The sequence below is a fragment of the Telmatherina bonti genome (genome assembly GCF_933228915.1).
Source record: "Telmatherina bonti genome assembly, chromosome: 16".
NCBI classification, from domain to species: domain Eukaryota; kingdom Metazoa; phylum Chordata; class Actinopteri; order Atheriniformes; family Telmatherinidae; genus Telmatherina; species Telmatherina bonti.
In genome coordinates this window covers 19,765,985-19,787,042 of record NC_136614.1, presented here as the reverse complement: position 1 = coordinate 19,787,042, position 21,058 = coordinate 19,765,985, and the positions used below count along the sequence as shown (strand labels likewise).

The 21,058-nt window shown below is 40.0% G+C and overlaps 1 protein-coding gene across 1 annotated transcript in view; it reads right to left on the bottom strand.

Annotated features, from left to right (window-relative positions):
* syne1a (spectrin repeat containing, nuclear envelope 1a) overlaps positions 1-21,058 on the bottom strand; it is a gene marked incomplete at its 5' end in the record, with an annotated part of 122,127 nt that overhangs the window by 92,634 nt on the left and 8,435 nt on the right. The window contains 16 exons of the mRNA XM_079255095.1: positions 69-274; positions 1,959-2,055; positions 2,216-2,384; positions 2,538-2,650; positions 2,834-2,998; positions 3,593-3,730; positions 4,066-4,173; positions 5,829-5,941; positions 6,715-6,911; positions 7,003-7,184; positions 8,121-8,213; positions 8,495-8,515; positions 10,526-10,609; positions 11,272-11,367; positions 15,921-15,982; positions 17,742-17,853. Of these exons, the coding sequence (XP_079111221.1) occupies positions 69-274; positions 1,959-2,055; positions 2,216-2,384; positions 2,538-2,650; positions 2,834-2,998; positions 3,593-3,730; positions 4,066-4,173; positions 5,829-5,941; positions 6,715-6,911; positions 7,003-7,184; positions 8,121-8,213; positions 8,495-8,515; positions 10,526-10,609; positions 11,272-11,367; positions 15,921-15,982; positions 17,742-17,853 (1,956 nt within the window). The remainder of the gene's footprint in view (positions 1-68; positions 275-1,958; positions 2,056-2,215; positions 2,385-2,537; positions 2,651-2,833; positions 2,999-3,592; positions 3,731-4,065; positions 4,174-5,828; positions 5,942-6,714; positions 6,912-7,002; positions 7,185-8,120; positions 8,214-8,494; positions 8,516-10,525; positions 10,610-11,271; positions 11,368-15,920; positions 15,983-17,741; positions 17,854-21,058) is intronic.

Below are 21,058 nucleotides of genomic sequence, written 5' to 3'. Positions count from 1 at the left end.
GGAAACTCTTAATTTATTTCAAGAAATCAAATAAAAAGATGGGTTTCTCAGGTTATTAAATGTCATACCCGTTTAGTGTTCTCTGGGTGGCTCAGGGCTTCCTCTGCATCCTCCAGCCAGGCCTGCAACGATGCCACAGTGGACGTGTACCTCTCCCAGTTAGACAGCACCTCCTCCAGCATGCTCCTCACACTGCGTACCTCCATGGACAGACTCCTCCACTGAGTCACCACTTCCCGCATGAACCTGCGTACTCCCATCTCCCCTTCATCCACTGGAGGAGAAATTAAATGCCAACACAATCATAGCTAAAATACCCAAAAATAATGTCAGGAGTTGCTGTAGCTTAGAAGACTGCCAGCCTTTCTGTTGAAGGTTTCAATCACAGATGCTCCATTTTTACTGAAACACCAGATGAAGATGACATTTAGATTGATGGAGCAACATGTCTCCACAGACAAATCCCTGACCCCAAAACTTCTGTACGGGGAAATGCATCATGTTGCATGTGTGCTGCATTGATTTGGTTCACTCTCTGACTAATAAGTAGTACAGATTACTTTCAGCTGTAGTAAAGCTGTGACATAAATAAATACAAATATCCAGTTTGATCACTTATCAGATTAACTAATACCCTTGTCTTTATGCATTAATCAGCTTGCTGAGCTTTTTAAAACATCTTCATGCATCCAAGCAGAGGTCAGAGGGACAACTACAACACCTACTGGTGGCGCATTTTGTTCACGGGGTTGACCTGTCAAACCTGAGACCTGCTTTCTCGCCACGCCTCACTTCTCTCCACTCTGCATACCCTAAAGCGTCACAACCCCAAAACCTAATGAAACCAGCAAGCTAGCTGCCTCTGCGCCCAGAGACCCACAGAAATGGAGCAGACCTTAACAAGCAAATGGGGTCGTATTCCCCACTGAGAGCTGGGAGTGAAGGAACCTCATTTAGCTGTAGCCTGCAGACTCTCTTTTTCTAGCAGGTCGTCAAAGCAGTTAGGGGCTCACTGAACTGCTGGAAAGGAACGCCTTATTGGTTACTGAGCTGTTGAAAAAGGAAAATAAAGTAAGATATGATGTGCACTTCTTTTAGTTTGGAGCTAAGGTGGCCTTGGAAACTATTTTTAGTTGTTTTGGAGATTCATTACAGATATTTGTAAATGTGTGTTTCTTCATAATCTTTGGTTGCGATAAACCTTGGCAAGCAATATTAAGTATGCAGCCTTGACATTATTATGCTGAAGCCCATTGATTTGTCAGTTTAATCTAATTTGTTTGTTTACTGTTTATTGCAAATGTCTGTTTTTATATAATTCATTTTACCCAGTAAATGAACAATATTATGATACATTTTAGTGAAAATATGACATTTACTTTTTATTTTACATTATCAAATGATCTTTATCTCATAAACCTACTCCTTAACACATCTATTAAGAATAAGAGTAAAAAAATCTCAAAAACTGGTCTTACTCTGTCAGAAAAAATAAATTCTACTTATTACTGTCACACTCTGCTCTTCTTCTGTTTACCAGCTCTACACACTTTCTCATCAGTGCAACTCTTTCCACCAGCTGACATCACCTGCTTTCCACCTCACATTAACCCGCAGACAGTCTTGTTTCACTCATTCTCTGCCGCATTGTTTTTTGCTTTCATGCCTGACTTTCCAGTGCTCAGTCCTGAACTGATTCCCCGTTCTGACCATTGCCTTACGTCTTAACCCTGTTCTGTGCTTGGATTCTTCTGAACCACGTTCGGGAAGGACAAACAACCACAGCAGCCCTGTTGGTCCTGGGGTAACTAGATTACCTGGCAAGTGGGTTTAACTCCTTTCTTTTTAACAGATATTTTTATGTTGCTATTGGTTCCTTTACACCACCATCACAACTACAAAATGAACAATTACTTTGGACTCTTCTTGGCACTTAATGTTATATTTGAGCTCCTCACCTGAGCTGTCGGCATTGACGTAGGCCTCTGCAGCCTGTTTCAGAGACTGGAACAGTGTGTCATATTTTTCAAAGAAACGCTGCTTCTCCACAAATGACTGATGAAGACAGAAGAAGAAATGATAAATTTGGCTATTTCATAATGGGCACACAGAGAGGAATAGTTGGATTAACAAGGTTTTCTATGCTAGGATATAAAGATAAAGTTCATTTTAGACACATACAAACAAACTAATAATTATTTGCATAAGTGCTTACAATATAACTGTGAAGCATCAGTTCCACAGATTCCTGTTGGCCGTATTTGATGATCCAGGATTTAAGCTTGGACTCGGCTAGTGTGAGGAAGGCCTGCATGTGGTGTTTGTTCTCCAAAAATTCCATTCTAGCCAGATGAATGCTTGAAGAAGTAGAAACAAAGTTCATCCTATATATAAAAAAACAAAGTTAACACAGGAAATGCGACCAGCAGTCGGATCCTCATGTTCTTTTTATTAAGAGGAGAGCAAATTATTCCAGCTTAGTAGTATTCCAAAATTGCCTGTAAATATAAATTCTGCTCTCTGTTTTCTGGAGTTACCGTTCAGCCATGTCTTGGAGCTGGTCTGGGGGAACAGGGACTCCATCAACACTTCTGTTTTTATGGATTCTCTGAAAGACTTGCTGGTGACTCTCCAGGCTCTTCAACACATCCTGCACAATGCAGAACAAATGCATAATACAAATGTAGAATAAATAGATTAATGACTAAAAGAACCATGAAAATTGCTGCTAATCAGAAAGTAAAATGCTCTACTCAGCTCCTTTCACAGGCTTGCATTACAATAAGTTCTCTGTTATTTGCCTCCTTTTCTATGTACATGGCTTAATGCTAACCTTGTGCTGCTCCAGAGCTCTGTGTACAGTGCTAGCTGTGATATTATGTGCCTGCTGGTCGATAATCTCTTGTCGTAGGGCTCCTTCCGCCTCATGCAGCCATGCTCCAACTGTGTCCAGAGGAGAGGGCAGGGACCTGTCCAGCTGCAGGTGCCAGTCCAGGAGCTGAAAAGGAGAAAGTTTTCCTTGTAATTGAGTCTATGTAATTTATTCCTAATAATGTGATTATTTCAATTTTGAACATTTTTATGAATTATTTTTAATAATTCTGTATTTATTCTATTTAATGTAATTTCCTTGTATAACTACGGTATTTCATTTCAGTTAAGATGTTAAAAAAGGGTTAATAAAACCAATTCATACAGATGATTATGAAGAATTTTTACTGAGACTGTAAACGTCCATCGGCTTTCTGTTGCCCTCACTGGGAAAAAATGAAATTATGAGCACGTTTGGACTGCCGTTTCAATATGCCTTTACTTAATCAAGTTGAAACCAAAGTATCCGAAACAAATAAATGATACCATTTCATGTCAGTATTCTACAAGCTTCTGCTGGTAGCTTGAAGAAAACAAAAGTTAAAAACAAATTTCAGTGGAATGTGGAGGTATATCTTGTTAGACAGTTGGTAAAATCATTTACATAAAGCCTTAAATTATCTGTTGCCTTATAACAAGATAATTCTCCAATTTGCTAATTATCATAATGACCATGTATAAATCTACAGGGAAGGTAGATTGGGGAGCTGGCTTCTCTCACCCTGTTGGAAACCCTTTCCCAGGCCTGTTTGACCAGAGCCTGATCCACAGTGAGCATCCCATCCCGCTGCGTAGACTGCAAAGCTCCCTCCACCTGCTTCCTCTTCATCTCCAACTGGACATGAAGACTCTTGAACAGCTGAAAAGTCAAATAAACAAGCAGGTCACACACTCTTCCCACTGGCATCTAATCAGACCCCCATTAAACAAACAGCTAACTGCCACTAAATCTCCATCTTGAGATTTTCAGACCTGTGCAAAGAAAATGAAGATACCCCACATGCTGCTGAATATGGAATCTATCCCGAGGCTTAAAGGAATAAGCCAGACTGAAAATATGACGGCTGCTGCTTGATCCCCACAGTGTAATACTACTGATTAAGCCCATAATAGGCGCGTCTGTGAGTAGCGTGCCCAGTTCAAACTGCACACGCACATGCACACACACACACACTCAGGCACCTGCACACAAACCTGGTACTGTTGAGCAAGACTGCCCTCAGTCTCCTGTGCCTGTGCTGCGTCTCTCTCCAGCTGGTCGAGACACATTTTGAGCTCCCTCAGGCTCTTTCGCTGCTCTCTCTAGGAGGCCGGGATGGTTGAGGGTTGGTGAAGATGGACAAGGAGGTTTAGATACAAGGAGAAAAGGTGAAAAGAAGGCAAACAGAAAAGAGTTTTATCACATTAATATCTGAGAAATTAAGAAAAGAATTCTAAAATTAAACCATTAAAAATAATTAACAGGATGGTAAAGAATAAACTATTAATACATGTGTTTCTCTAATCTCTTGTATTTCCCTGAAGGACAAAACGTTAAAAACCCACAGCTGCCAAAAACACTCAGCTTAAACAGGGTACTTTGTCTCAGACCCCCCACTATTTCATTGGATTTTAAGTAACCATGACAATAATACTATGCTACTTATAAGCTTGTGTGATATACGATTCACTTGCATCACTTCACGTCCGCTCTGGTGAAAGCCCAAACTTTATTTCTGATGACAGCTTAAGACACTGAAATTAAGTTAATTCCATCTGCCATATTAGGCTTATTTTATCATTTCTAACCATATTTTTATTAAGTGCGTTATATTAACACATATTCTTACTTTAATGTAGTGCGCCCAATATTAGCATGTGACTGTCTTTTACTAACAAATGACAGTGAAACAAAGCAACCACAAAAACCTGATTAGTGTTGAAAGACAACTAAACACAATGTGACACACACACACACAGAGACACACACACACACACACACACACACACACACACACACACACACACACACACACAGTAGCTTTACAGCACATCACAGCTAGGGACACTGTTAACCTCAAAAACAGACATCCTCTATTCCAGCTTTCCATCAAATGCGCTGTATCAATACAAACTGCTGATGCCAGAGGCTTTCATTGTCATGCTAATGGAACCAGCAGCTACAGCGCGAGGTGGCAGCATTCATAAATGGTAATATCACATCCTATTATACCGGACTTCCTCTTGTTATCATAGCTCAGGCACCCTAGGGCAGGAATGTCATATCAGGTGAGCCAATATTAGCAGACAGGATTTATTTTGACATTGGGAAATCATGTTTAATCTTTTCCTTGATATACAGCAGGCGGTGATATTTTAGAAAACCAATACAAGAGTCAAGAGAGAATAAACTTTATTTATATATGCTCAGTTAAAGTGTATGTACATGCATGCTGATCGCACCGAGCTGCAGAAAAAAAGTGAAAAGCTGGACCTTGAACATTAGGTGTCTACATAACCTACCTCCAACATTTCCTCTATCTCGCGAGGAGCAAGATCATGCTGTTGGACAGAGGCCAGCAAAGAACCACAGGAAAAGAGTCAACATACAGAAACCCCACAGAGAGAGACAAGGAAAGAACAGAGATGTACAGACAAACAGAGAGACACAGAACAGACAAGACACTGCCAGACATGAGTGAAATCACAAAGTAGTACTATAACCTACATAAAAAGTTGTTTGTTTATTAATTTTATTAGAAGTGAGAAAATGTTTAAATCATGTGGCAGCCATGCTCAGTTTGGTTTTACTACGGCTGAACAAGTCAAAAGTGCAATCTGTGTATTAAAAATGTCAGTTTGAGTTTTGTGCACTCGTGGGAGCATTTTGGGACGACGAAACATTTACGATCCATCAAGAAAAAGATGATGACAGTGAAAGACATGTCCAGACAGAGACAAATCTGACAGCTGGTTACCTCTTCTTCTGGCTGTCCCTCGGAGTCGCTCTGCTTTCCATCAGGAAGATGCTTCAAGAACTGTGCAACGTATGTCATAACAGATTTTTCATCCGGCTTGTCGACGTCGACATCTGGGGAGGGATTGAAATAAATGGCATCAAAGAGTCACATCAAGCTCATGTAGACTACAAGAACCTAAACAGCGTTGACCATAGAGAAAATAGCAGGTCTGACTCAAACAGACAAGCTAAAGATCCGAACCGGAATCAGTTTATCATCATTGTAAAAGAAGAATGACACTGAATGAGATGATCCTTTAAGGTGTATGATTAAAAAAAATATACCACACAATTAAAAACAACACTAAAAAATAATAGGGTCTCACACACTTCCCATACATTCACACATGCAGAAGCATCTATATGTATTGCACAGTACACAATCCCTGTTTTCAAAGTGCCTTTCCTGCATATTACATGAAGACAGTCGTCATCATTTTAGATCTAAGTTTAGTTTGCAGGTTCCATCATGCTGAATCTCACGGCCTAATGAACCTTAATTATACTGATGTCAAGCTTGATTTGTCAGAGATCCTTCTGAAGGGCAGGCGTGAAGGGGCACAGATGGTGCTTGGCGGTGACACTGAGGGCTACATCTGATGCCGGGACAAACCCCCTAATCTATTTCTCTATTTTTGAGATGCTACTGCTTTCAGATAAGTTCAAGCCGCACCGCTTTCTATTAAAACAACACAGCAGGATGAACAAAAGCAATGCAGACAAAAAGAAACATAAAGGCTCTATAATCACATGATGTTGTAGGTATGTGGATGGAAACAAAGAGCTGTTCACTTCACATTACAATAACAAAGTCTGTGAGAAATGCTATAGGAAATATTATTTACCCTCTGGATCAAGAAGCTGAGGAATGTCCAACTCAGTCTCAGCCAATAGGAAGGCTTCCTGTAGATTTTCCCGATTGGGCCTCCTCCATACACGCTCCATGTCGACTAGATTAGGCCGGAGGGCATTGATAACTGCAAAGAATGCTAAACCCGAGCGCCAGCTTGGGCCAAAGTCCTTCACTTCAAGTCCCAAGCTTCTGGAAAGGACAGAAAGTCATAAGGTCAGCAGATACAGTAGCTGCTGCATTAAATGCATTTTTATTTGCAACATTACATAAAGTTTCATACTTGGTGGCGGTCTGCTGCACCCATCGAAGTAATGCCTTTCTGGCTCCACCCTGCAGAGGAGGCAGTAGTTTCCTTTTGACAGGTGGGCTGGTGGTGTCAGTGCTGCTGGTGGAGCTGTCCAGTGAGGAGTTGCTGCTGGACAAGGCGTGGAGTGCTGGTAGGCTGCTAGTTAGCTCTTCAATCTGGGAAAAGAAAACCAGGTAATGCTAGGCTGAGTGAAGTTTATTATATTAACTGCTGTGTTGGGATTTGAGATGGTGACAAATAGCTCCTTCAAACACTCCAAATGGCAGTCTAGGAATTATGAAGAGCTATTTGCCTCTGTGTTTCATAAAAGAAAAAATGGAAAATGAAACATTTGAATTTGGTATTTTATTTGGGCAATTAAATTAAAACAACGACTATACACATTGTTAAAAGCTCTGAATCTGTAGTTAATCACATGACAATGTAACACTTTTGCAATTCTGATTCTACAAGCTGCACATGAAAAATAAGTTGAAGGCTTTTTTATTAATCCACCTAATTTGTGTCATGATTAATAAAAAGCGGGAAACACTCAGTAAGGGCAACAATCTCATAATGCTTTATCAGACTGCAGCTGATGCTTCCCCATCAGCGGAGGAAGACTCATAAATGCAAAAATTTATGCTCACAACTCAAGAAATCCATAAATAAAATCCATCCTTGTCAGGGGGGGCTGAAAAAACATGTTTTCCTGTGTTGTACATTCGCTCTACTTAATGTCTTCATGTTTGCTGGAATTGTGGGAATTTGCTTGTGCTGATGTTGCTAAGAGACTGTGGTGTTGTGGTTAAGTTCCTGTTGATCTGTGTATGTCAGAAATGCCTGAGGTAGCCACAACTCATTTTCAGTATGAATGCTTTGAGAGATTGATTTTTCCATTTTTAATGTCTCTTTAGTTCAGACTGCTTAGCTTTCTACTTGCTTTCAAGCCCCCTGCTTCACTAATAAGTACCCTGCTGGCTGTATAATATCAGCCATATTAGTTTTCAAATTGAAGTTTTCATGTGTGTTATTAGTGATGCACTCAGTGTGAAGTTCAGTTAGCAACAACATCATTTTCCTGGTTAGTGGCATTACTTTCATGCAATTACCTGGAAATAGAGGATGATCGTCCACACCAACCCAAGTACAATTGACGGCCGTCCATCCACAATATCTGTGGAGTTGATGTTCACTAACTTGATCTGTGACAAAACACAATTATCAGTTTTATAATATTACATGTATGTGCTGCATAATTTGAGATATCATCTCTTCTAATTTATTTCTAATAATCTTATACATATGGATTAAGGACTTCCAATTTCCTTTAATCTTAAATCCGAACCGTAGTGCACATATGCTTTTACCAAGTGAAGAACAGGAAGGAGGGATCTAATCCTCAGCACTGCTGAATGGGAATAATTTTCACCCTATCTATCTCATGTTCAGACCGAACTAGTGCAGAGATATTATTAATACTGACCGGTGATCCTCTGTAGGCAGACTGTGGGCAGATAAGAGAAGAATGAGAGAAGGAGTTGGGAAGGAAGAGGGAAGGAGACCAAGAGCATTTGGAAGTACTCTAGATGCATTTGATTGATAGCGAATGCCTCATTGACTGTAAGATGCCAGATACAGTTGCATCTATGAGGTGCGATAACATGAGCGGTTGGCTGAGAGTAAAGATCTATCACCACTACACAGGCAACAGGGATTATATCCAGCAGAGATGGACAGAAAGAGAGGCTGCAATGGATAGAGGGAAGCAGGGAAAGAAGGGGGAGGCCACAAGGTCTGTACCTTGTGATATGATGAAGTATTCTATATTATCAAACAGACGGTTATATTACTAAGATTCTGCAGCACAACAGGTCATCACATGGCTATATAGCTGATCGAGCATCGGAGAGGAGATTGGGACCAGAAGAGGACATGGGATGATAGCTGATAAAAAATATATGCAATGTATGATTTCACATTAGTAAACACAGCAGGTTATTTTCACACATCAAACCAGCAGTGTGTGGCTGGATGGATAAATTGAAATGTTTTGTGAACACACACAAAAAAACAGCAAAAAGAAAGAGAGAAGGCATATTGATACTAATGTTGTTTACAAAGTTTCAGTAGTTAATTAACAGTGCTAATTGCCTTTTCACTAAAATAAAATAAGTAGAAGTTGTTCATTTTTCTTTTTTTTCCTGTTTTTTTTATTTAGATTTTTTCTTTTCAATTCAAATACAATGTAATGAATTTTTAGCAAGTATTTGCCCTTGTAACAGATGCATTTCACAAGAATTTAGTATCTCAAACAATGTTAATGTTGAAGAATCAGATTAATTCCTTGTTTGAGCATCAAAATGAAAAAAATGCCAAACTTTTACTTGCCCTTGGTTCTGAAAATGTCATGTTCTTTTGCAGTGCGGTCAAGTGAATACCTTTGAAATCTGCGTCATCAGACAAATAAAGTAATCTGAAAATGTCACCTTGAGCTCTGTGAAACTATGATGGAAATGCTGATATCATTTTCCAGCATTTACAGGAAAACATAGATTAAATGACGGGGAAAGTTGCCGAGTTTGTTGACATTAGTGATGAAGATTTCTATTTCCAGAAAAATCCGTGTAATATGGGGTTTCAACAGGTTCCAATAAGACTTACGGTAAACGTCATTAAATCAATGCAAACTAATTTCATATGATACAAATACAAGAGTGAAGTAGGTATCAGACACAAATGTAATCAGGCAATGTGTGTTTAAACCAGCTTTACACACAGAGGATATTTACATTTAATTTCTTCCCAGACACAGGCATATACGGCAGAGTGCCCACTGATGTCTCATCTTCAGACAGCAGATTACTGCGGAAGGATTTACAGAGTTTTAACCCTGTCACACTTTGGGAAGACAAATCAATGTCCCTGCAGACGCCAGCTCGTGCTTATGGCTTTATTTATGTATATCCAAAGGGCAAGCTATGCAAAGCTTTGAGAACATTTTATTAATCTCACAGAAGGGCAGTTGACACTTAAAGGGAATCACAACTAAACCAATATTATGATGTTTTCCCCCATATTTTAATGTAATTCTGTTGAATTAAGCTGGTTAAAAGAATAATAATAAACAATATGTTCTTTCTCAGGTAAAGGTTAAGAAAACACCAGGAGAAAGAAAATAAGACAAATAAGTCCAATAATAACATTTTTTTTAAAATTTCACTTACAAACAACCAAACAAGTTAATTAAATAAACAATTCAAGGCAAAAAATGTTTTTAAAAAAAGTCTGATTTACTCAATACCAGCATTGCAGAGATGCAAAAAAGAATGTACTGGTTTCAGGATAAATGAGGAATGTGAAAAGGAGACTCAAAGGCAAGGGAGACAGGGAAGCAAGTGATTGAAGGTCAGGATTCAATATTTGCACCCACGAGGCACCAGCTGAGCAGTAAGAGCAGCAGAGCATGGTGGGAAAAAAAAAAAAAACACATAAAAAGAAGATGCTGAACTTTTACCTTTCTGCCCTCGAGGAACTTGAGAGCTGTACCAATGTTGGCGACCCAGTGGATTCTCTTTAGCTTCTTGCCCTGCTCACATGGCTGGAGGGAAAAGGGAGAACAATGGATATGAAAAGAAACAAACAGAGAGGGAAAGGCACATGTGGATGAAACAGTGTAAGTGATTACAGGTATGATTAAATAAATGTTAAATACAGCCTAAGCCTGGAAATATACCATATAAAATATCGCCCTAAAACTTCAACAACAAAATGTTGAATTAAACAGACCCGGGGTCCAATCAGAGCTGTGTTTTACTATAAACAGCCTGATCAATAGGACATACACAGCTTAGCCCTGAGGCAATATTGGAAAAGCAAAACCCTCAAGATGTGTGTGTCTTTGTCTGTTATGTGTGTGAACTCTGATCTGTTCTTGTTAATCTGGGCTTTCCTCCTCAATTCAAACATCCTAATACGAGACGATCAATAAACCTCTCCATGTAAGAGTTGCTCATTTTAAATTCACTGCAGTAGGTCTGCAGCTCTCATAACGCTGCCAGTTGTTGTATGAACAATGAATCAAAAGTCACAAAATGTTTGTATTTTCTGACCATTACAAGTTACTGTTTTATTGTTAGTTCGGCTTTATTTCTGGTAAATGGCCACTTGGGGTGTGAATGTTAAAAAATGCAATCCCTAATGTTTTAAGTATTTGAATTTCGATGCCTGGTCACATGCTACAAGAATAAGCATGAGGTTTACCAGCTTTTGTCCAGAGAGAACCTCCAGCAAGGCCAGCAGCATCACGCCATCCTTGATATCTTCAAAGAGGTCCGTCACTTCCAGAGGTGGAACCCGCTATGCAAGCAGACAAATGCAGTCATGTAACTACCAAATGACATGCTAAAACATAAGGACATATGGCTTAAGTGAATTAAAATAACATGAAAATTATTGTGATGTTCCCTTTAAAGAATCATAAATATGCAAGACACGTTTCTATAAAAAAATGTTTTTGTATAAGCAATTACATAATTTGACAGTTTATATAAATATTTTGTGGCTAAACAAAGCTTCCATAGTTTCCCTGGAATCCAAAGACCTGGGATTTTAGACTTAATGGTGCTTGCAATGTACAAGAAACTATGAGGCGAGAAGTGCTTGGGTTTTTTTTTTCCTGCACGTTATCCCACTCTTAGCGGCACAGTGCCAACATAAACCAGAGTACAATACATATATTACACTGTAAGACATTCATTTAAAACTTGTGAAACATGGATAAAGAAAATCCTCATAAAAATGTGTTTGGAGCCTAGATGGAGTTTGGCAGTGCCATGCATTACTGACAGCTGGATTCACCCATATGCGAAAGGCTCAACACACTCTGAATGGGGGTCTTCAAATCCTAAAATATGCTGATGATTTCAAAATGTATCCTTCCCAGTTGATTCCTCCCTGACCTGACACAGACTTCCAGACTGGAGGAAATCCACATATCTCTGTTCTTTGCCGACGCCACATCAAGGATTTCTCTTAAAGCAGAGTCACATGCTGAGGCTGAAGAGAGGTTTAGGGAGGGCGGCACTCAGACGAGTGAACCATTCACAGGAAGATTAGCAGCAAAGAGAGTGAAAGAAGAGAGGAGAAGCAAAAAGTGGTGTGCACGAATGTGTCTGTGCTTCCTCATTGAAGTGGAGAGTGTTTGATGAGCAAGGGAAATACATGCAACCCCAAACATATGAGAGGGGTTTAACTGGGGAGGGGACAGATCCTAAAAGACAGAAAGAGAGGGGGACACCAGCCTCACGTCTTTCAAAAATTAATTAGAAAATACAGTAGCTCTGCGCTCTAATTCCTCTTCTAATGTCATTTCATGGCTTTGGATGTGAGAATATTTAGACAGAACTTGTCCTTATATCGTAACATGAAAGAAAATGCTCTTATAAAGGCCTTATTGAAAGGGATAAATTACACCAAGAGCTAATTGGAGTTAAATTCACCTATTTGTTCATCATAATCCCAAAGCTAATGAGAAAATTTTAGACTAATTACAAAATAGGAAAGTAATATTCATTTCCTCTGCTCAGCAACATGCGCTAAAAAAATAAATCAAGAACTTAATGAGCTAATTACACATGAGTGTCTGGGTCATAATTGATTGTATGCAGAGGAGTTTCAGGACGGGAGTCTGTCTGCGCTCTCATGTTATTCCCCCGGTACGCTCAACTCTGTGGATTCCATAAGATCAGCTGCATGAAAGACACAGCGAGGGGCAGAACAAAGAGGATGCTGAAGGGTTTCGTTTGAGTGGCGATAAATCACAAAAGAACCGATGCTAAATGTCTACTGTCAAAAATCGTTTGAATCTTCTATATATCCTGATAACAGCATTAGTTTTCTGGAAAACATGCACATTTTTTAACTTGTAAAATCAGCTAAACTGTCATTTCAAACGTGATTAAAAAAAGTTGTAGAAATGAAGATTCACACGAAAAAGTTTTGAATTAAAATGATATTGATTATAAACCCACAATGACAGTGATAGCAAGACAAAGAAGCCACAAGGATTGCTGGCTAGTGGAAAATTGAAAAAAATCATGAAAAGGATCCTGGCAGCTTAGTTGAGGCAGAGCTGGTGTATTGTGAATTATTAAAAAAAAACAGTGGGTCGAGGGTTGATGGGGGGTGTAAAAGAAAACAGCGTTTGGGAGCTTCACTTACTGCTGCTGTAATCTCTAAGAAACTTGGTTCACTGATTACGGGACTAAAGCTGTTTTCCTGGAAAACGCCTGGGTGACGATGAAACCGCTGCTGTTCACACTGGCCACTCCATAATTAAGCTTTAACCTTCTCAGAAAGGATTTGTCAAATGGAAACTTGGGGTTCGCTCACTGAACCCCCACCCCCTTCCACTTGTCACTCGCCTGCCGACTTGTGCAACTTGAAAGCCTGATACAAACTGAAAATGTGCCTTTCTAAGCAACATTTTTACACAAGAGAATTGTGTCCCAGTAGGGCCCACGCAACAGTCTCTCTTTCAACAAAAGACATAACATGCAGAAAGTGCAGGCCTGCTGCTCCCCCACAGTTTATATCTTTGCAGAGTTAATCTGGTGAACTACTCTAAGTAATGGCACCCATTAATCTTGGGTTTGAATTACCAGCTCCAATACGTCCCCCTCCTTATAAAAACTCTTTGTCGGAGCTCATAAGACTTCTTTTGTTATACCTGTGGAGTGAAAAAGTAAGGGGGAGGGGAGTGATAGCAAAAGGAAACCCTCACCCTATGTCTCAACTCACCTAACGATTAATCACACACCTTTAGGCGCTGAATTAAAGACCTGTGATAACTGGAGCTTCCTAATCATCTGTATAGCCAAGAGCCAGATTTATCCCTCTGAGAGCAAAGCTAAACCAACTGTTAAAGCTTTTCATGGCTTCCATCTCTGTATGTCTGTGTTTTTGTCTCATTTTCACACTTTTTTGTGAGGGTGTGGATAGGTGTGGGGGGGACCAATTTGTCTATCGGTTCTGTGAAATTTAGCAGAAATCCCAGAGTTTCCACAACTGCGGTAGCTGCAGGTATCTGATGTCTTGCTTGCATACACTGTAAACCTCAAAACATGACAAAAAGCTCATAAAACAATACTTTATCACTGCAGATTTAAAATCAGTCTTCATTTGTGAGGAATGCACCTCTATTTTTTGCACCATCCAAGTAAATGACTCGTACCCTGTACTCATCACGAAGCTCTCTTCACATATACCAATCCACAGTGACTACTGAGGCATTTTTGAAGAAAAATATAGGCCAATCAGTGTCACTATGGCAACGTCAGGCGTCAGGTGAAAGGGTAAACAATTTCATGATGGGTAAAGATGGGGACAGCAGGTATATAATTTCATCAACTAGGTAGAGAAAAAGGCGTGGAGATCAAATTTGGTTTCCTCTTCCAATGGAACGGTGAGGGGGTGAATTTACGGCCAATTAAAATGGGATTTAAATTACATTTCCCAACACTTTGTTAAAGCAATTTATTTATAGTTTTGCTGTATGAACTGATCATCAGTTTAAAGATTTTTGAGCAACTAGACACTATAATTGTACTAATAATTGCATAATAAAAGAACATATTTTAGGAAATAGTTAATTTCTTACTGAAAAGATGTAACTCTTGCATATGTGAAACAACTACTGACTTAAAACCAGCAGTCTGTTGGCTTTTAAACAAAGAAAATATTGCTAACTATTATTTTAAAAGCTCTTTAATATTTCTTGTTAAAGTGTTACTTCTTGTCATGCTGTTATCACTTTGTGAAAATTGGTTCTTTTGGACTAAGTCGAGCTGATTGTTTCTGCTGTTTTAATGCCTTTATGTTACACTAAGCTGCTGGATTTATTATATTAACAAAGTGCATGTGAGAGTGATCATCTAACTCTTGGCAAGTAAACAAAACAATACCCTTAAACTATTAATCCGTCACCACTCGAACACAACCTTCAACGTCCATAAATACTTCTTTAAAAATTAATTAATAAAATATTTGCTTATTTTAAATGTTATTAAAAATTCTTGTTATTAAATGTTATTAAAGAATTTTAGTGTTGGCCTGTGTGTCCTTTTCAGCTGGCACGGTCTTTACACTTGATATTTAATATTGTGTCAAGGTTTATCCCCCTCAGAGTGCTTTTCAAATGAATTTTCTGCTCCACGTCACTGCAGTTCAAGGCCTCCACAGCTGTCGTAATCGAATAGGGAGCCTTGAAAGGAGCGTCACTGATTGAAATAACACTTAATTGTGTTGCACTGTGCCATATTTGCCTTGTCCACCCACTGCAGACAAGGCATTTAAGCAGTAATGAGCAAAAGTAGGAAGCCCAACGCAGCATGATATGATAATTATAGACAGCATGAAGACCACCACAGTATGCAGCTGTATTGTTTAGTTAAAGTTAGATTGTTGTCAAAGCACCTTGGGGGGGGGGACAAATGAAGAGCAGGCATTAACTGAAAACTCTTATCCTGAGCAATCTTAATTGGCCCACACTAGAACAGAAAGGTTACTACGATATAAATGACTGATATTAGCTTGTAGGAAAAAAACATTATAATGCGATGTGAAAGCGATAGACAGCAAATCTTTGCCACAAGCTGCATGAGACTGGAAAGACTAAGAAAGCCAAGTATGTAAGGATGACTGTGTGTGGTATTATCAGGAAAAGTCAGTCATATGACTGCTCTGCACAGTGTGTTTTAGGAATGGCGTGAATGTTACAACATACAGAGTTAGAGTAAAGTCAGTCAGGATGGAAAAACAATGAGAATGGGAAGTTTTGTATGGGTGTTTGTGTAAACGTGCAATACAATGCTGGCAGTACCAGTGGGAATCAACCAGACTGACTCTCTTACCTTTGCCAAGTGGGAATTGATCCATTTTGTGAATGTCCTTTTCTGCACAGCCTCCTGCTCATCTGTAAATCAGAGCCCACAGCATCACTATTAGTCGCATGTGATGATAAACAAATGGAATTAAAATGTGTATTTCTCATTGTTTATCTTTGTGAGAGATGATTGAGTTTGCAGAGCAGGATCGTGGCTCCAATTAACTTTGATTTATTTGAGCACAGCCTCACCAAATCTTCCCCTTACCCTAATTTTCTCAGAGAGGTCTTTTGGCATTTGCTCATGGCATTTTCATAAGGTGAACTTCTCTTACTGTGGACAGAATACTCTGCTCTCAAAATTTGCCCTTCAAATTATGAAAGAGCAGGACATGAAGCCTATCTTACTCCGAAATTACAGATTTACCCACACATAATGTCATTGGTGGTGGCGATAAAGGCCATTTAGCAAGAGAGCAATCAATACCATGGATGTCTGTTGACGATGTCCCCTAAAAAGCCACTTAACTCAAATGAGGACAAGGCAATAAATTAAGGCATGTCACTCACATGTGTACAGCTACATCTGGATATGTTAAAGGTGTTTGTACACTTTCAAAGCATCCCATAATGTGGATTGACTAGCACAATATTTTTCCTGTCCCATCTGCAGCATGGAGCAATATCCTTGAGATATGCATGTTATCAGCGAGAGAGGACGTCTGACACAGAGCTTCCCTCTTCCTTAATGAAATATGCTGACGGATTCATTATACTCAAGTTGGTTAGTGTGTCACTGGGTACTGTGGGCAGATGCGAACAGGAAAGGGAGAGTGTCAGAGGGTGGGAGATTGGGAGGGGGCTGCCTTTCATACATAATGCAGAAACATTCACGCATAGTCATACGTGCCACTGAGCAGGTCCCTGTTCTATGAATTAATCTTTTGATTGGGTCCTGCAGTAATCAAATATTGATGGGCGGAGATATTGGATGAGAATGGGAAAGATTTAGCCCCGGCATCCTTGAGCAGAATCATGTGTGTGGCGGGGAACACGTCTGCTTGTGCCAGCCTCCCAGTCTCAGGGACGAGGTGACTTTGAACACTGTGCATACACAGTCCCACGTACTGGGAGCCCACACACACAGTCAAATTTTTCCCACTATCACAAAGTGAAAAAGCAATCTCGAGCAACCATCATTTCAGCACACTTTCTTTAAGATCAGCCTCATCCACATTTTGGCCCATTACAGGGAGGATGACCTTAATGAAATACCATTTAAATCCAGTTACTTTGAAAATATGTGCTTGCAATGCAGATGAAGAGGAAAGGAAGTACAATTTCTGAACGTTTCAGATTAATTTCTTATAAATTTCAGCAAAGAAGGACATTAACATGTGGCTTATAGATCAGATATACAAGTGATATCTAACACCAGCTGTGCAGATGTAAAAAAAAAAAAAAAAAGATTGAGCAGAGAAATAAGAATCGAAACACTTTGACATCCAGACTGATGGCGGTGAAACTTATCTGCTGGGTTTGCTTCTTTTACACATTGTAAGCTCAAAGCTCAGCAACCTCCACACTGACCGGCAGACACACACACACAAACACTTTGCCAAGGTGGAAACGCTCCCTTTAAATATCTGCCCATTTCGCTTAACACACGCAGGCCCCCCAAAAAAATCTGCCCTGCAGGGAAAAACACTGCAAAATGCACACACATACATCACACTCTGTCTCAGGCACGTACAGAGTCCATACTGCAGTGCCACACACACTACCACACATGCAGAACACACATCTCGAGTGCAAGCCGTCTTTTTCTCAGACTCTCTGCCCCACTTACCGCGCAGATAGTGGTAGAAGCCCGCCACCAGGTTGAGGGATGTGTTCCTTTTCGGGGAAGCTTCACCCCCTACTCGCTGTGCCATCTTGTGCCCCAGCCTACTCTTCAATTTCTGCCGTTTTTCATGAGGACATTGAGAGGACATCCATGACAGCCACAGCAGAGGCTACACTTGCCCTTGCTCCTGCCCTTGCTGCTCTCCCCTTTATTTGGGGAGGTGTCTTTAAAGAGACCCCTGGAGCACTACACCTCCTGAGATGACAGCAGTGGAACTGTTGCTCTGAGGTAAAGCAGAGAAGAAGGAATCGCACCCGTGGTCCTCCTCTTGCTGTCCTCTGTCCTCTGTCCTGTCCCGCAGAAATGGACTGCAGACTCAGTCAGACTCTGTTTTTCCTGCCTGTTAAGCAGCTTGGGAGTGTGATGCGAGAGTACGCGTGATACTCAGAGTGTTTGCGTGCATGTGAGTGTAAGCGCTGCGCAGTGCCGGCTTGCCTCAGCATCAATCTTTCTTGCACGGTCCCTCTCATTGCCCCTCCCCTTCTCTCTCATATACACTCTACCTTGTTCCTCCCACGTTTTCTCTCTCTCTCTCTCTATCAATTTTTCTCTGTAGGCTGCAGAAACAATCCACTTCCCTCCTTTGGCCAGCCAATCAGAGCATGTGGGAAAGAGTGATGTCACAGAAGAGCCCGGTCCTGATGCAGAGAAGCAGGACTAAGTGGTTGTGGGTGGGTTGAAGTGGACCGTTTAGCAGGTTAATAAGCAGAGAGGTGGGAGCTCCACTCTGACAGCAGCAGACACACATGCTTTTATACAGCATCGCCACAACAGATGTGGAATTCCCTATGTGCTGCTGGCATTCCTAATACCCATGCTCCTTCTCATCCACACAGATACCATGCGGTGCTTTGAGACATGCAGCTTTTGACTCTATAGAGCCTGCAGGGGAACAGACAGTTGTCCTGTCTGATCTGTGACTGTACTCTTCTTCAAAAAGGATCTGCTTTAATCTGAACCAAAGTCACAAATCGTACATCTGTGGCTGCAGTCCCTGGTGGAAGGATGGCTGAATACAACAGAGGAGAACACAATACCTAAGAGAAGGTTTGTGAAGGAAGAAAAACATGTTGACTGTGTCTAAAGGTGCAACACTATAGCCAAAAAAGGCATGTTTTCAAGCACTGTTCAGTAGTTTGAACTATTTTGCTTTCATATCATGTTTTGTTTCGGGCTGCATATTTCTACCTTTAACGAGATACATTTTTTTCTCTACATTTTGTCTACATGGTATTATACAATCCTGTGTGAATTTACAGACAACATATTTACAAGTCATTTCTCTGAATTTTCTCTCCGTCATACACTGATCCAACTATCCCTGCTTCAGTGGTGCTCACATATAAGAAACTGTTCATCCATTCATTTTTTTTAACCACTTAGTTCAATTAAGGTCGTGGGGAAGCTGGAGCCTATCCCAGTGATCATTGAGCGACAGACAGAGTACACCCTAGACAGGTCGCCCGTCCATCACAGGGCAAACCCAGAGAGACAAACAGCCATTCACGCTCACATGCTAAATTAACCTAACATGCATGTCTTTGGACAGTGGGAAGAGTACACAGCCACCATCCAGTAGTTGAAGCTTGAACCAGGAACCTTGTAGCTAGTGTTAGCCACTACGCCACCATGCGTGAAGTGTGCACATATGTTTTCAAGTGATCAAATAATAAAAGATGTTCAAAATCTTCTAATGTTAAAGAGCTTCTGACTATCATAAACAGGGACTAAATCAAGTCATTTTAAACCTAGTTTTAACCTAAAAATTCAAATTTTTGTTCTCAGCCAGCACATATCTGTAATGATGATCTAAATTTCTGAATTTTGTGGATAAAAAAAGAATATGTATTTATTATTTTTTTTGTAATTACTTAGGGATGTTAATAAATGTCAATGTGAAATATTACCCCCTGGTTGTATCTTTTAATTGTAGTTTTAACATGATTCCCTGTTGCATGTTGTGACCAAAAATGTGCAATCACTGATAAATCACTGATAAAACCGTGCAAACAATAAAGAATTACAGCATTCTTCAGGCTGCAAGAGATGAAGTGGACACAAACTATGTAACTTTAGAGTAAAACACACTTGAATCACTTCACTTACAGCCATTCTGCTCTCAGAAAAACCATGAAAATTCAAGTTCCTTGAATCCTTGCTTGGATGTTGCCTCGTGATGTTGTTGTGCAATGTTTATTAGGCCTGCACAGACACACAAAAGTTTCCTTCTTACATCTGCAGTCAAGCTATAAGAGCAAAAAGCTGGTACACTGACCCCTTTTCTTTTCCACTGCCTGATTTCTATCACTGATTTCGATCTAACCTAGAGTCTACTCTGTTTAGCTTGTTTATTTTTCTCCCATTTGTTCCTCATTCCCTCTGACAAACCATGTGGACACAGAAGCACACACAAATATGCAGACATCACGAGCTCTGGGAAATATTAAAGCACAGGGCTGCGCTTTGAAACCAGATTCAGAGACTTTACTGGAAAGCAATATTCATGCCGAAGAGTCTGGTGGGTCTTATATCAGCCTTAAAGATGAAAGGACCATTCATCATTTGTGTGATTTTTCTCTTTTGTTCTTTTAGTTCTTCCCATAAGGGATTTTAATTATGAAAGTCATCAATAACCAATGGCAGCTGTCATCCGCTATCTGTCTGCAGATAATCACACTGCTGACACTCCTCTCGCTAACAGCCCTGAAACCGGCCTTCACAATGCAATCATGAGCTCATTCCATGGACAAGTCTTTGAAACCATTTTCTGTTTTCCATTTCTTTACAGTGTGATTAGTGTGCACCTGCTGGAAGATGTGTGCATGTGTGTACAGGTAATAGATAAGCCATGAGTTCCCAGAAATATTTATGCAGCCATGTTTTCATATTTACATTTACATTGCCTTTACTTTCCTACTGTAAGCGATAAATCCATAATTTGATGCTCCTGGAAAGCAAATTCAGTGGAGCTTTCACTTTGCTCAAACCTGTAGTCAATTAAATTACAGCGAGAAAATCCTTGACCTATGTTGTATTCAAATAAGACAAAAAAATCTATGTTTTTTTTAACATATTGCTGCTTGTGCAAAACTGGTCCACCCACACATTTTCAACAATGTAAATAATGAATCAGGTTGTATTGACTGTACACACATTGTTTCTATTAATTCTACTGTTTATGACTTCACAACACATAAATTACTGCTGACGATCAACTCTTAATATAAATGTGCAGGGGAACTATCCAAGGTGCTGAGCCC